The 16420-nt window shown below is 46.4% G+C and overlaps 1 protein-coding gene across 6 annotated transcripts in view; it reads left to right on the top strand.

Annotated features, from left to right (window-relative positions):
- The window catches only part of CADPS (calcium dependent secretion activator), a 202989-nt gene that overhangs the window by 71640 nt on the left and 114929 nt on the right, over window positions 1-16420 (top strand). For all 6 annotated transcript variants that reach the window (XM_057375338.1, XM_057375342.1, XM_057375341.1 and 3 more), the window contains exons 5-6: window positions 1800-2036; window positions 4231-4352. In XM_057375338.1, coding sequence (XP_057231321.1) covers window positions 1800-2036; window positions 4231-4352 — 359 coding nt within the window. The remainder of the gene's footprint in view (window positions 1-1799; window positions 2037-4230; window positions 4353-16420) is intronic.

The following is a 16420-nucleotide window of genomic DNA, read 5'->3' as shown; positions in this document are numbered from 1 at the left end:
TTTTTCTCTGCAGCAGCGAGTGCTCTGCTGCCCTGTGGTGCCTCTTCCCCCACCTGGCCTCAAGGACAAGGATGTGTAGGGGCAGCTAAATGAGACCTTGTGGTGACACTGGAGTGACATTTCTGTCTGGGGCTGGCCCCACTCTGCTGCAGCCTGCTGGACAGGACATTCCTCAGTATCTTAACTCTGCCTCTCTCCTGATCCTCTCTCTGCTCCTACTGCATGGGGAGGTGACTGATGCCCTTTTTTCTTTTTGTCTGCATCTCTTGATAGTGTCTTACTTCAGACTGCCCCCAGCTTAATCTCCAATCTGATGGATAACTTGAGACCACACCTGCATCACTGCATTTCTGCCATCATTTAAATAATCCCAGTTAAACTGTTACGCATCACTTCAAAGTACATTTTTAGCCTTAATATGAGAAGATGCTGGTGGCACACAGTGACATGTCTGTCCTTGCTRCACTTCTGAAGAGGTTTGTGGGGGCAGTGCCAAAATTGCAGTTCCCTGGAGAGATGGATGGCAGCAGGGTAAAAAAGCAATAATGTCTGAACATCATTGCTTCAGCAGTAGTTCTCAAAATCTACAAAAGAGTTGTTTTTTTTTCTTCCTAGGGGTGACTTGCAACTTATATAATGCACAGACAATACAGCAGGCTGATTAGGTAGTTTATCTTACTCCAGGTCTAATTTACATGAGGGAATTGCTTCCCAAGATTGAGACTGGGAACAGATGACTTTAACTGCTTGGTGTGAGTGCTACTGTGAGCTTTGCTTGTAGTGGGTAAACTATTTTGCAGAACTGCTGCAAAAACTAGTGCAGAGGAGAACTTCTCCAGCAGCCTGATGACAGTCTTCTAGAAGAAACATGACCTTGTTTTCTTTCCTAGCGTACATTTTACAAATGGCTTTTTGCAATGTTGTGAATTGCCACCAAGATTCTTTGCACGTCAGCCCAGTGTTCTCTGGCTGCAGATGCTGCCTCACTGTCTTACGCCTTGCACAGTCTCTCGTAACTCACTGAGAAACGTTTGAATCCTGAGCAGATTCAGGGCATGGCAAGAGTTGTCAGAAGATGTAGGGCTCGGGCTGGTGATGGGCAGCAGTTCAAAGCTGAGAACATGCATTGGGGAACATCGTGTTTTGCTCTCACTGTCACCTTTGGTTTCAAAGKATAAATTTCCTGTTGACAGCAAGCAGCACTGGAGGGTCTCAGTGAAAGATTGTCTACTTGGAGGGAGACTAAGGCCGTGGCAAGTAGTGGAAAAGGATGTTTTACCCCTTCTTCCAGTTAGAACCAAATATTCCTGCCCACACATGGCTGATTTACCCTCTCTGGGCTCCTTTCACACTTAGAAACCTGATGGAGCAGTGATCAGAAGTGTTTTAAAAAGAGGTGACACAATTGGGAGATTGGAAAACAAATTTCTTGCTGTCAACATCCTCTGAATCCTTAGTGAATTGCTGTCAGTCACAAAAATCWGCTGAGATCTGGCCTGCAGTGTTTGTAAGTGAGAATACATCCATAGGAAATGGTCCATTTGCAGATGGAAAAGTCAGTGAAATGCAAGTGCATGCAAGACACAGCAAAGTTGGACAAGTACCAAGCAGTAATTCTGTGAGAAGTTAGCAATAATGTTTCTACATTRCCCAGGGGGAAGCTGTAATTTGTCATCTGGTTTGTAGGAGTTCCCTGCTCACAAACCTCTGCAGATGCTCCTGGGGGATTTTCCCACAGCAACAAGTGGTTGTTGATTGTCACAGGCGTTCATTCTGTTGTGTTTGTTTCCACATCCAAGGAGCGCAAGTTTCCCAAGTTTGTGTCCAAAGAAATGGAGAACATGTACATCGAGGAGCTGAAGTCATCTGTCAATCTGCTGATGGCAAACCTGGAGAGCATGCCTGTGTCTAAAGGAGGCTCCGAGTTCAAGCTGCAGAAGCTCAAACGTAGCCACAACACCTCAATAATCGACATGGGAGAGGAAAATGAGAACCAGCTTTCCAAGTCAGACGTCGTGTTGTCATTCTCCCTGGAGGTAAGCTGCGTGCACACAGCTTTGTGCAGAGTTCTTGGCAGTAAAAAGCACAGCAGCCAAAATCTGCTCAGTTCACATTTAGGTTRGGTGGAGAGAGGTGAGTAGAAATCCCTCTCTGTTTACTGGAAGCTTTGCCTGTGATTAAACACTGTCCTTTCTGGTGCCTCGCCACCTTGTTGGAACAATCTGTGTGGTATGCACTGCCTGGCATTTCCTTGTGATTAAATGGCTCAGAAATCAGCATCATTAACTGGCCTCTTCATGCAATTTGTTACTGAGTGTAGCCCAGTAACCCCCAGCCTGTATTGTCCTCAAAACCACTGCAATAATGCAACACCATAAACGTCACCATGTTTAACTATTGCCAGTTAGAGATATTGCTGTATTTCCCTGGGAAAATTGCCTCCTCTTTGAAGAATTGTTAAAAAGGGCTGGGGTTTGAATGCACCCAACAGATTGGTGTGCAGTTTGTGTGGAAATACTGCACTGTGCTGGGTTGCTCTTTGCTCTCTGTGCACACTGACTCTGCTCAGTGCTCTCTCRAGCAGTTTGTGCAGTCCAGGGGAAGGCAGGATGCTGCTGCTGCCTCTGACATGGGCTGTCTCACTCCTGGAACAGTGTTGCTCAGGAGCCGTTTTCAGCCAGCTCAGTTGTTTTGTGCAAACACATTTGTGGTCTATTTGTGGGCATATTTACTTCAAGGAGTCATCAGCTCACCCGTACAGAGTTGCTGTTGTCTGTCAATGAGTGGGTTTATGTTACATTGTCAAAACATCTACCAGGATGGAGTCAAAAATGTAGGATGGAGAAAAATCAGAAAATCCTATTTTTGTTTAATTTCCTGTTCTTTTCTCTTCTTCGGGGTCTCATGTTATACATACGTTAATGCAAAACTTAACAAGCCTGGTTGTCCAGGCTCAGAATTTAACTCACTGAGTGTCTGAAACCATCTTCATGGTATTCAGTTCAGCCTTTTTTAAAATTGGGGCTGTGAACCCAGAGATGGTGCCTTCAAGAGCAGCATTAAATGAGCCTGGCTTGCAGGCATTCCCCTGTGAAGAGCAGGGAGCTCTCACAAAGCAGCAGCCCCCTCTGTTGCAGAAGCTGTGCAGTGGTGAGGACACTTAACAGYGGGGACACCCTTAGGGGTGTCACAAACACTTTGCTCCAGCTGAACCCCATCTGCTGGGAAGCCAAAGCCCAGGAAAGGACTGGCTTTAGGAGCTGACACTGCTCAGTGCACGAAACTCCTGCTGTGAGARAGCTTTTTCCAAAAATGTGCACTCATCAGAGGGTTTGTGAAGCTCTCTGTGCCAGGGAGAGGATCCTCAGYTCCAGCCAGATCAGAAGATTCGAGGAGAGGAATTTTAAACCCCTGTGGATACACTGCATAGATAGCTGTAATAAAACATGAACAGAAACTCCCACAGTGCTTCTTGYAGAGATGTTTAAGGTGTGTGGTTAATGGGATTAATCACCTTTWAAAAAAGAAAAAAGTTAATTACCTGAAAGAAACTTAGGTGGTGATTTCTTAATAAGGAAGGCTTCCTATARGCAAGATGAARRAWKWTTTTYYYYYWSMSCWRWRSWRTARMRKGACARGRSRMRSSRSWYYWRWWYTRRASKRGRGKAGGKYWRGWYTRRRTKKARKRWMRRAAAKRWWWTKKWTKWGRGKRGKRKGRYASKRSAMYRGRRMASRRWWSRRMYRRRRSWKMKSYMYMSTTGRAATTGTTGAAGGTCAGGTTGGATGRGGCTCTGAGCAAYCTGATYTACTGAAAGATATCCCTGCCATAACATGGGGRTTGGACTAGATGGTCTTCAAATGTCAACCCCAAACCATTCTATGATTAATATTGAAAATATGCTTTTGGCACAAGCYGAGTTGTGTGCTTTTTTTGTCTGGATTTGCATATTAAGGCACTTCTATATGGGGCAGGACCATGTCTCTGAAGCCCATCTCCTGAGGTTTGGTGCAGCCTGAGGGTTTCAGTGACCCTTGTGCCCTCAGAGGGAGTCCTGCTCTCCATACAGACCTGGCTGGCTGCCACAGTGCCCACTCAGCCTGGGCAGTGCCACCCTCCCTGCCCACTGGCCACCATGAACATCCAGTAGCCCACGGAGGAGCCCAGCGCTGGCTGACTCCAGGGGTCTGAAGGACTCTGCTCCTCTCACATTTCTCCTTCTCTGCCCTCAGGTTGTCATCATGGAGGTGCAGGGGCTGAAGTCTCTGGCCCCCAACCGCATCGTGTACTGCACCATGGAGGTGGAAGGCGGGGAGAAGCTGCAGACGGACCAGGCTGAAGCCTCAAAGCCAACGTAAGCCCTGCTGTGCTCTCAGTTCTCTCCACCCTCTCTCCTCTGCCCAGTCACTGCAGACAGCTCTGCTCCTGCCTGATGAGGCTGCAGGGCACTCTCAGAAGCAGAGGAGAGCCTTCCACACTGCAGAGTGCTGTCCTGCAGCTAAGAACAGCACATATGCCCTGACTGAGGGAAGAGAGGTGTTAATGAGAGGCTTATGTCTYGTGTAGCCACAGAGAGATAAATCTGTGCCTGGATGGAAGGGCTTTGCTAAATAGGKCTGGAGTTAAGAGTGTGCTTAGGTAAGTGCCTGTCTGAGTGTCCATCTGAACTGCTGCCRTCAGCTGTAGGTACACTGTCTTGTCCTCACTGTCAGGGTTTGGCAGTCCTGGTGGAAAGGAAACAGCTGGCAGGGACACAGTCTGGCAGTCACAGTCAGAGATGGTAGAGAGGGGCTGGGAAAAGCTTCAARTGATTCAGTTAAAGCTTTATCTGAGACCTCTCTGGCCCAGTCCTACTCAAGGGCAGAGTYTTGTTCTGTCCTCTTTGACCTCATCCCCAAATCCCCAGTTTTGACCCCATACTTGGCTTTCTTTTGTCCTGCCCAGATATTAAGTGCCTACCAGTGGTGATTGACCTTTGTTAATTTGGAAGGAGAAAATGATRAATGKCTTATTTCCTYTCCTATTTGTGGGTTTAGTTAACTTGAAACACTGTGGATTTGAGGCAGTTTTTCTCCAGATCACTGCAGAGATTTCACACTTAAATTAAATTCTTGATGCTCCTCGTTACAGTGGAGAATTGCTAAGGTGGTATGAAGCCTCCAGGAGCAGGGAGCAGTGCAGGAGGAGTTGTTCCTTCCTGTGCTCATATCCTATTCCCAGTGTCCAGTCCTCAGCAGTGTTTTGCCAGGAGCTTCCCAAGTTCATGGAAGGAAATCCAGAACCATCCAGCTGCAGGACATGGGAGTGCACAAACACTGCAGGCAGCTCAGGAGYAGGACAGAGCAGAGCTGAGGACAGRGTAAATTCCCCRTGTCACTGTCCTCTCACAGAGGCACAGAAATTGCTGATGCCCTGCACCAGAGCAGCAGGAATCTGCACTGAGCRTTTCAAAAACAATATTCCCAATCAGGGAAAGTGCTGCAGCCTGGCTTACTTTTCAAAATGCTTTGAAATCTGCTTCAGAGAAGGAAGGAAGAGAGCTGTGGTTAGAACAAAATTTCCATGAGAACCTACAATTGTCACTATTTTAGGTATTCTTACTGCTTCAGTGGAGAAAGTTGGGCTCTATTTAGGGGAAATTACTACTATTCATACTTGAACACTTCTCCTGGGTTGCATGTACTTGTTCAGATTGGTCTGTTCATCTTATTTTTGCTCAAAGGGTCTGTCCTTCCAYACACAGCTCTTCTTACTGCCAGATGCAGGACCGTTTCTAAGAGAATTGTTTTGAAAATAAGACCTACAGGAGTGAGCTCTTTAATTGAGTGGGTTTTTTATTGTARTGAAATGTGCAGTGTCTGGGCATGAAGCCATCAGCCCTCAAGAAAATGCAGCCACCACCAAATGCTGCAGTGTGATAAGAGTTAGGCAAGTCCATCATGCTCATCCTCTCTCTGCACTGGCTTCCTGTAGAAGTGTGGGCCAGGCTGAAAGTTTTCTGGAAAATCTTGTGCCAWCACCTATGGAAATGGCTTAGGAGGGGAGGAGGTTTGACAGTTGTATTCCTAGAGGGTCCTTGAACTTTTTAATTCCAGAGTTAAAGCTCAGCCAAGCTGAGGCTCTAGAGTAACCTTCACAGAAACCAGAGGCCATCACAAAAACCTTGTCCTTTTTTCCTCTCTGCAGTAGAGGAGTTCCTTTACCTTGCTTCCCCTCCCAGGCACAGCAGCACAGACACAGGAAATCAAAGCCCTGTGAAAGCAATTTACTGTACCTAAGTTCTCCTCYTGAGAAGGGAAGAGAATGAAGCAGATGTGACATGTTTGTCATCTTGCTTAATAYGAGACTTGAAGGCCCTCAGGTACTCTGATGATGAGGGCAGTGATAAAAACAGCTCAGATAAATTTYTGGTGCCTTAGAAACAAAAGATTGATGTCCAGGCAAACAGCCTTCTGAGGTGTCAGTTCAGATGTTGACATCAGTCTCACTGAGGCCATTCACACCATTTTTGCTTCTGTGTTTTTTTGCAATRAGCAAACCACCCCTGAAGAAAGGAATCAGCTCAGGGGCTGCCTGCTGCCCAACATCCCAGGATTTGTGGGCTTTGGCCGGAGATGCTGCCTGGCCTGGGGTGAGGAGCACGTGTGGGTTTTGAGCCTCAGCACTATGAAACTGTAAATAGTGAGGCAAGTTACCTCTGTAGTTCCCAGAAGTTTTATATCTCGGAGACTCAAAAAACGCAGGTTAAGCACCCCTGCTCAAAATGTGCAGTGAATGCAGCTCTGGAAACAGGCAGCATTTTGAAGCTGCTAGCCTTGAAACTCTTTGAAATTCATCTTTGCCATTGTGTGGAGGCTCTACAGGCTACAAAAGACTAAATTTCTCATAATCATCAGGAGAGAAAAATTACACTTGAACAGTAAGATTCACTGGAAGACTTCACTTTTTTGTGACAGCCCTGTGTCCTGGGGTGGAGAGTGTTATGGGGCCACTCAAGCTTGTAGGACATATTTTCACATGACTCGTGGAGTTGTTCACTATATTCTCATATGTCCTTGAAATTCCAGCCCTSAGCTAAAGCACCCAAGTCACAGCATGCTGGCTCAGTGCCCTGTCGGGGGTTCCAGCCTGGGTTCCGTATCTCTAATGAAAAAAGGCAATTCACCAGCCAGGGAAGGATTTCCTAAAGCACTTTCTAGGTCTGTGAGAGATTCCTCTTTCATCTTCCTGCTGTAAAACCAGCAGTTTTTAAGAAGAAAACATCTTMGTGACTTTGAAGCTCGAATTCTGTTTGCAGATCTCGGGAGAGGCAGGGCAGCAGCAGGGTTTGCAGCTGTACATACCAAGTGATCAGATGAGTTATGTGCAAGGACTGTGGTTYTTGGGACAGCAGTAAATACTGGCCTTCTATTTCTTCTCAGGCTCCCTGTTGGATTCCTGACATTTTAAGCCCAATCCCTTCATGTGAGGATTATCTGCCTCAGCACAGATGCAGGGGATGGCACAGTTCTAGAGAAAGCCAGACCTAAAATAGCAAGGTTCATTTCAGGCCTGCAGTGTTTTAATAGTAGTGCTTTCAATAAGTTGTGTAAGAAAAAGCCTTTGTGTATCATGCCCTAACACGCAGCTGCCTCTAAGAGATATCCCAAATCCCTGCATGAGAAGGATTTTGTTGCTTTTTGTGCTGGAATTGTATTCTTGCAGATGGTTGAGGGGTTTATACCCCCCGTTCCCTGCATTCTGCCTGTGGTCTGCCCTCTGCACATCTCCAAAATCATCCAGGAGCTGTGTTGGTAGGGCTGCTGTTTGTGCAGCCTGGGAACGGGGTTGTCAAGGGGTTTGGGAACAGCACAAAAGATCCAGCCACAACATCCCTGTCCTGAAGTTTCTAGAGAAGCTGCTGGGTATTTTTAAACAGTGACCTGTGCTTGTAGCAGGGCTGATGGTCAACATCTTACATCACCGCTCTCTGATGTGAGCAGAACAAAAAAAAAAGAGACACAAACAACAGCAAGGACCTGTGTGCCTTGTGAATAAATGCTGTGGATTCACATGGATTTGTTTTGGCACCCAGATAAGTCTGCTTCTCCCCTGACTCACTGTAGTGAAACTCAGGTGTCCCTGCATTGAACTGAGCTGAACCATTTGGGGTAAAAGCAGTAAATAGTGGTGAGGGAAGAACCTGGCCAACCTTTCTGTGTATCTTGACATGCCCAAGAAGGGACGGAGGTGTGGGCTGCTCCTCTGACTCTGGAAATGTTTCTACTTTGAGGTTATATATCCCCCTTGCAGAGCAGCCTCCCTTAATGCAAGGGCTATGCAGTAGCTCAGAGAATGAAAGGTGAGGAAGGAGCTTGTGCTCTGAAGGAGAAAAGACAGCTCTTCATTGCTTGGGTTTTTTTTTTCCATGTAGTTTTCTTCAGCATGTGCTGCAGGGCAGTGCTGGAGAAAGGACACTCAGTGGGTCTCATCTGACTCCGTGTCACGTCTCATGTTTGTCGTGACCAAGTGTTTGAGCCTTGTGCCCTTTCCAGAAATTCATTCTTGATAAAGTAATGTCTTTGGTAAACTTCTAAACCTCTCCAGTGTCCTTTCCCTTAGCCACCTCCCTAGGAGACAGGGGTGTCTGGTTTTATCTTTGTGCCTGCTCTGATGTTGATTCCTGATTTGTTTCAAGGTGCTCTGACAGCTCTGCTGCTTATCTCTGCCGTGACAGGCTGCCCTTGTTCAGATCCTGCACCAAACCTCCAAGCTTATCACTCAGCCAGAGTTTTTGTTTCAAATTGGTGTGCCACATCCATCAGAGCCCACTCCTGTGACCACAGGACCTGCACAGAATCCTTCCTCAGTGCTATTCAGTCACCCTGTCCTTCTGGGAGATGGGCACTGAGCAGCCAAGGGAGAAGCCCTGTGGGGAGCAATGGGATGCTTTCTCTGTCTGCAGAAAGGGAAAATCTGGTCTTTCCATTCAGGAATCCCCTGCCTCAGGCCCTGGAGGCTCAGTGGCTTTGTACAGAGAGGAGCATGATAAGAGGATTTTGTTGCAGTCGGTGTTTCACCACCACAGTTTATTGGGAGATGTTGTGAACACTCCCCTATGCTAAAATTAAAAAAAAATCCTTCCGACATGCATAAAATTCCAAATGAATATTCCATATTCCATACAGCTAATTTGACTCTGCTAAACTGAAAGGGTTTATGCTGGTGTGAGAGCAGAGTTGAATTCTTGTTGTGAATGCCTCAGTCCAGCTGTTGTTGCCAGGCCTGGTGGGTCTCTTCCAGACACAGCAAAGCTCAGGCACAAGTCCTGCGTGGCTGTGCAGTTTTAAACAAACATTCATATTTAGGTTTGCATGCTTAGCTCAACCCTGTGTAGGCAAAATTCATGATGCTGGATAAAAAACAAAAGGAAATTTTAGGAAATAGCTGMTTTTTCATGCTTTTTTTTTATCCTCCACCCTCTTCTAATTGGCTTCAGCATTAAATATAAGCTGTCTTAATTAYCCACACTGATTGGATTGCCTTTTCAGTCACATGACTTTATTTCACAGCTGTGCAGATGTTTGCAGCTCTTTCTCCTTAGGARACCTCWGGGAGCCTTAGGAATGTGTTAAAGSAGGTGACTGGGTAYAGCTAAYATCAGACACCCAGGCTTGTGGGGTACAGCCCTTATTCCTGGGGTGRGGCTCTGAGCAGAGATCAGTCTGCYCCAGGACATCTGYTGGGGAAATGTCTTCCAGGAGAGGTTTTCTGCCTTGGACTCTGAGCATGGTGCAGAGGCCCTGAGCTCGTGATGCTGCTGGGCTAAGAGGTGACAATGACAGGGACAGGAACCTCAGGACAGTTGCTTCTGGCCCCTCTGTCTAAGGCTGAAGGGTATGAAGTGGTGTCCAAATCCCTGGCACAAGTTTTCTTCACTTACAGCTRTTTAGCATGCATAGGAGACAGTTTTCTGATGAGACTGTGCGTGACTTTGCACCTGAAGGGTTCTGCTGTCARCTTGGTTTGACCTGCTGCTTCAATCCCCTTTTGTTCATGTGGCAGTATTTCCATAATGCTCCTGAGATTTATGCTGTGAYGTTCCCATTTCTGAAAGTGGAGGCTGTGGACAAGTCATTAAGCACAGCAAAAACTGCACTAAAAAGTTATTACCCGAGTGCAGGCGTGTGATCTATTATGGGAAGTCTTCATGCAAGTGATTTACTACCCTTTTTAATTAGGAATTCAGAACCTCTTCTGATGCTTCCCCATAGCTGTTCTGCAGGATTAGTTCATACCAGCTCAGCCACTGTGGGACAAAAATTCTGCTTTCAATTAAGTAGCTGAGTTTTTCCCCAGAATAAAGGTAAGATCCCATAGGAATTTCCTYACCCTGAGTGTCACCCAGACAGCCACACTGCTGTGGAACAGCCTCCTGGACAGCTGTGGAATGCTCTGCTGGGACTGTGGTGGTGATCCCAGCTGGGGCCCTGGTCCCAAAGGTGTCCCAAAGGTGTCCCAGAGATGTCCCAAAGGTGTTCCTCCTCTCTGTACTACACCTGTTACACTGGAAGCTGTGTTGAACAATAATGAGAGCTTGTTTCTTTACACTTGCCTCTTGTACTTGGTTTTTTCCAGTATGAAGGAGGTGCAAGTTCTGTGTTTTCCCTGACTTTTAGAGCACACGTAGCATTGCTTTCACATGGATTCTCTRGTGTCTAGTAAGGGTTCAGCTCATGCACCTTCTCTTTCACAGATGAATGCCTTGCTTTTCTCGCCAGCTGTCTAATTTCTTGAGTGCTCCTATGCACTTGGGAATTATGTATTCCTGTGATAGCACATACATTCAAATTTAAGTATTCCAGAAGGCGTGATGATGCCCAAGGCGATTTTCATCGACACCCGTCTGCTTCATCACTCCTATGCTTGCAACCTTAAGATGGGGATAGGAAAAACCAAAAGGACATTGAAATGAGGCTGAGATTCAGKGATCTGAAATAGTGCTTAATTAAGAAGAAGGCTGCAAAATGCAAGTTCCGGAATACATTCAGTCGTGCTGTTTATTGCTCATAGTTGGTGTTTAAAAAAAAAATTAAGCTATACCTTAGTGTAAGCTCTGCACATCATTTGCCACAGGAAAGGCGGGGGATGAGACATGTGAAAGGGCCCAGTTGTTGGTTTATTTATTAAGTGCTGTGTACAAGTAGTGCACATTATTATTTAATGAGGGGCGCTGCTATTGCTGCAAAACAGTGAGGGGAGATGGAGAGCTCTTTTTAAAGGATTGGTGCTGTGCCTGCTCCTGTCAGGACAGGGCCCTGCTACGGTGTAATGACAAGACCAACCCTGATAGTTGTTTTTTCAACATTTTAGGTGTCCTTTTTGTGAAATGAAGTTAGAGAGTGTTGGTTTTGTGAATGTGCTGTGTCCCCAGCAAAGCACAGAACCAAGTGTGGAAGCACTTAAAGGGAGCAGTGGACTTTTGTCACTGCATGGACAAGGAGGACGAGATTGGAGCTCGTGGAGAGAGGAGCCTGCAGAGGGCTGGGTGGGCACCAYTTGCTGGAATTGTCCACTCACCCCTATTGACCCAGGAGATGCCAGTGTGACTTGGCTTCTAGCTGTCAAAAGTCAGGCAAGGCAAACCCAGGCATCTGGCTGGATTTGGGCTTCCTGTCCTGGATTCTGGCTTTGAAAAAATGGAACAGCAAAAATGTGAGTGGTGGCACAAGAGATGGTCCCACACTTCTTGTTCCTCCTTTTAGMTGATTTTGGAAGGGTACTTTGTGTTGTTTTCTGCTGTTTACATTTAGAAAATACTTCACTGCTCTCCTCTGCTGAGTTTTATAAAGGAGGGTCTAGATTGTGTTGGCAGAAACCAGTAACCTGTATTTTCAGGCAAAGGTTTTCTGTCTCCTTTTCTGTGGTCTGTGCTTGTAAGATACTAAGTGTCTGTAAATCTAGCAGGGCCTTATTAAGTCCAAAATCATGACCAGACTGTAGCCAACAGGAGTCCTCTGCAGTTGTGTTTTCTTCCAGGGTGACAAGATTTGATAGAAGTGATTAATCACCTTTGAATGTAATCGTTCAGCGAAGAGAGCAGCTCTGTGGCTGGTTCAGTGGAGCATCTTTGGCCAAAGGACACTTTGGTTAGCATGTGTGTGGCATGAAGTCACCCTAATGGAAAAGTGGTCACAGCCACAGACAGTAAATGCACACAGGCGTTAATGAATAAAATTGTAAACTCTTGCTGTATCCAAAGCAGACACTGATGGACCATATACAGTAGGCTGCCCTTGGAAAAGCAACTTTTCTTTCATTTCAGACCTCCCWGCAAAACAGTGCTGTGCTTTCATTTCTATTTCCTCCTGCCGAGTTTTTCTCCTCTAATTGTGATAATATTAAGCAGGAGCACAGGGCATTTGAAAAGCAGTGGTATTTAAATCACGGAAAGTAATCATGTAACTTTTTTTTACTTTCCCTGTTAGTACCCAAAAGATTGTGGTGAATAGCACCACGRTTTTGCACCCAAAGCAGCAGAGGGATTTCTGCACAGAGTCCAGCCTGGGGTGCAGCAGTCTGGGAGGGGTGTGTGGTCCTGGGCTGGGTGCAGACATGGCACAGGGACATCTCTGGGGCAGGAATGCCATCTCGTGGCCATAAATAGATACTATGCGAGTAAAATCACTTCCCATCCCTTCTTCCTTCCTCATGACACTTTCCCAGTATATCAGTCATTCTCAGGAAGCACAGATCAAGCTGTATTTTCTGACAGCAAAGATCATCCCTTTTTGGGTTCCTAAAGCTGTGCCGTCGGCCTCAGCAGCTCCTCTTGGCTGCGGTGCCCCGTGCTGGCACTGGGATCCGTGGGGATTTTGTGTGAGCCACAAGCAGATCAAGAGCAGACCTTTGCAGGCTTTGCTTTGCTTTGCTCTGTCAGCTTTACCCCATTCCTTCTGCACCTTGCACACTGGGGCACAGATGTGATGCTCTCCCAGACATATTTCGCTCTCAGCCGGCAGCGTGGTGCTGCCGTAGCCAGTTTGAGGATGTGGGAGTTGCAGCTCCTGGAGGGAGAGATGGTGCCTTTTATCAGCTGTCTGGTACTGCTGCCTGCATGATGTTCAGCAAGATGGTGTGACACGTACATTGTGTCTCAGAGCMGTGCAAACAGAAAATGGACAGGCCAGGAAATGCTGGAGGTTGGAGCACTTCCGTAGCTGCTGAAGGAAGTCCTTAGGGATGCTCTCTCTCTGCTCACCTTTTAAATAGCACCATAGTACTCTCTGCAGTGGTGTTTTTGGGGAAATAAACATCATTTTTGTAAGCAAAATGTTTACCAGTGGTGTTCTGTTTTAGCACAGGGAGTGAGTGTTATATGCTCGGCAGGAGTTAAGACGCCACAGGAAATGATGGATTCCCTCAGAGCACCTTTAGGTTATCCCATCAGAGCAGACATCAGTGCTCCATGCAGACACATGGCCTTGCTTGGTGGCTCCAGGGAAGGCAGGAGCATGCAAACCTGTGCTGGCCAGTGCCTGCAGGAATGCTGCCCTGTCAGCACCTGCACAGGAGCTGCATTGGTGAAAGCGGCTTTTAAATCACTGCAAAGAATGTGCAGAAAGTCTAGGAGGAATCAAATCTGTTTGTGCTGTCACTCCCACTTCAGCTCAGCTTGTTCTGAGGGGATGGGACTGAAAGGCTGTTCTGGCAGCAGAAAGGGAGGAGAGGAAACAAATGTAAACAAAAATAGGCTGYGTTGTCAATCTGTGTCTGATGTCTTTGGTTACCCTCTTCTGAAGGTGAGTAAACACATCAAAGTTTTACYGTGGGAGGAATCCCAGAGGAGGCTCAGCAGCCCTTGGGAATCCAGATGTATTACAGATGCAAACCATTCTCMGTGCATTTCTACAGGCAGAATGGAAAGGTGCCTTTCTTAGTTCTTGAATGGTATTTCCTAGCCCAGGATGCTTTTGCATGAGTAATGTATATGCTCCTGTATGTGTTCTTTGAGATTTTAATTTCAAATCTTTTTTGTGAACCTGCAGCAGTCACCTCCAGCATCCCTTTCTAGCAGTGGTAAGACGGGGGCCCTTTATGGAGGCATCATTTCATCAGCTTGCTGCCTCTAAATTGGGATGAGGCAAATTAAGGCCTAGTTCTACTGACTTAATTAGATCTCTCTTCATTGCAATAGCAGAAGCCCAAAGCAGTTGACTGGGGCACATGTACACGGTAGTACAGTCCCCTGAATTTGTGTGTTTTCAACTGTTTGTAGTCCTACTGCAGTAAGTGACAGACTGGTTTGTAGCTGTCCCCAGCACAGCATCCCCAACCTGGCAGTTGTTTATGGCATTCTCCTGCTGAAACAGAGYTGTGTGTGAAGCTGCATCCCACAGGTCTCCAGTTGTGTGACCCAGCCTGTGAGTTTTCTTGGAGTGCCTAAAAAAAGCCTGAATTCTTCTGCACCTTTGGGTTTTTTCAAATCCCAAAGACACAAACACAAAACCTATTATCTCCATTGCCATTACCCACAGGAGCTGCAAAGAGTACATATTTCCCCCAAGGCTTTGGGATGCCCCAGTTCTGTTTATGATGGCTTTGTGACCCAGCTGGTGCAGGTGTGAGCACCTGCCTTTGCCACATGCCACACAGATGTGCCACAGGGACACATCCGTGCTGCCACATCCCTGCCAGGCCAGAGCCTCACCAGGAGCTGTCAGCTCTCCCAGCCTCTGCTTGTGAATGGCTCACCATTGTCTAGTTTGTGGTGTTCCTAGAAGTTCCCAATCACTCTTTTCATTTTAAAAAATGGGTATTTTCATCCCGGTGGGATTAATGCCATCCCTGCATCAGGTTTTGCTGTTGAGCTAAGTCTATGTGTGCTCAATTATGATGAGCTATACAGCCTCAGTGTATGGGCAAGGGAAGAAGGATCTTCAGATCTTTCAGAATCTTCAGAAAGTTCACTGATCGTTGTGGTCATCAGCCTCATGTTCGTGTTTTTGAATGGCTGGTACAGATAAATCATTAGAGAATATAGTAAAAACTCTCCTGTGTGCTTCTTCATATACAGTTAAYTGTTWAACATAYTTTAAAGCTGTTTATTTTCCTCCTCACTTGTGTCCCTAGAAATATGTAGGAAAGAAACACAGCTTAGCATTGCATTAGAGGAAAATCAGCTGCATKAAGGTAGGTTAGCTCAGTGCCTGGTGTGCTTCTGCTCCAACTCTGTTTTTCCCAGAGCTCAAGCATGGGCATACATGATTTATGGCCCAAGATTTAAAGGTCTCTTCTGGGAGGGGAGGAGTATGCTGAAATAATAAAACCATCATTTGTTCGACAGGATTTCTGGAAGAGCTAAATGGAGGCCGTGTGGAGCATTTCAGTCTCCAGCAGTGACATGGGATCAGAACTGTCCGTGCTCAGAGCAGGATCCAGAGTCAGAGACTCTCCTGCCTGGTTTCATATGATACAGGAGTGCAGTAAGGACAGGGATCCTCACAGGGTTTTCCTCAAACCTTAWTCATATCCCAAACAATATTTTAATCACACATTTTAACATAGCATTGCTATGGTGCTTTGATGTTTTTTTTTTTCTTTTTAGCTGCATGGTGATTTAACTTTATAATTGCTGTATCTGCATTTTAGAAGCCCTCAGCCCTACAGCCAAAGATCAGTAAAGCACTGCATTTCCACARGATGAAGACAGTTGTTTCTGCAGTGACCTTATGGCAGGAGAGGGTAAGAGTTTGGTGCAGCAATGACCAAAGGAGGAGGCTGGGTGGTCTTTCTGGTTTTGGCTGTAAGTTGGGCAGGGCTGAATAGCATCAGCCTGAAGGTCTGGCAGATCGACAGCTGAGGGCAGCTTGGTCTGAGCAGCCTGGCACCTGCATTGGCATCCTCAGTGCCAGTGAGGGCAGTGTCTGTGACAGCTCTTCAAATCAGGCAGGTGAGCCCATCCTTCAAATGCTCCATGAACCTGAGGAGATAATGGGAGACGAGAGCTGACCTTTGTTCCTTGTTGGCCACTCACACCCTCTGAATATGTGTCATTTTATGTTCTGTTCAGGATAAAATCCCAGCACTTTAGGCTGTTTGCTCAGTAACTGTGATGGCACCTCCAGGTGAATCTGTAGACACAAAGTCTACAGTGGTGATCTCCATATTTTGCTTGTAAAAGGTAAAACAGGGGCCAGCAYGTGTCAGGTTAGCACCTGGGGGTTCCTCATCCTCTGGCACTTTGCAGCCAGAAGAGTTCAGCTGCTCATCCTAAGTTTGGTGCCTAAGCAGAAACCCTGGAGACAAAAGTAGCTGGTGATAGCACTGAAACASCACAGATGCCATAAATAGGGTGATGATTCTAGTGAATTCTCTATGCACAGCAACATTTCTTTGTCAGTTCCAACTTTGGGGATGCACTGGGCAATAAGAAATGCTGGG

The sequence above is a fragment of the Malurus melanocephalus genome, unplaced genomic scaffold (assembly GCF_030028575.1).
Source record: "Malurus melanocephalus ecotype Western Australia unplaced genomic scaffold, MMel_1.1 scaffold_245, whole genome shotgun sequence".
NCBI classification, from domain to species: Eukaryota; Metazoa; Chordata; class Aves; order Passeriformes; family Maluridae; genus Malurus; species Malurus melanocephalus.
Note: the sequence above shows the minus strand (reverse complement) of the source record. Positions and strands in the feature narration are given on the sequence as shown.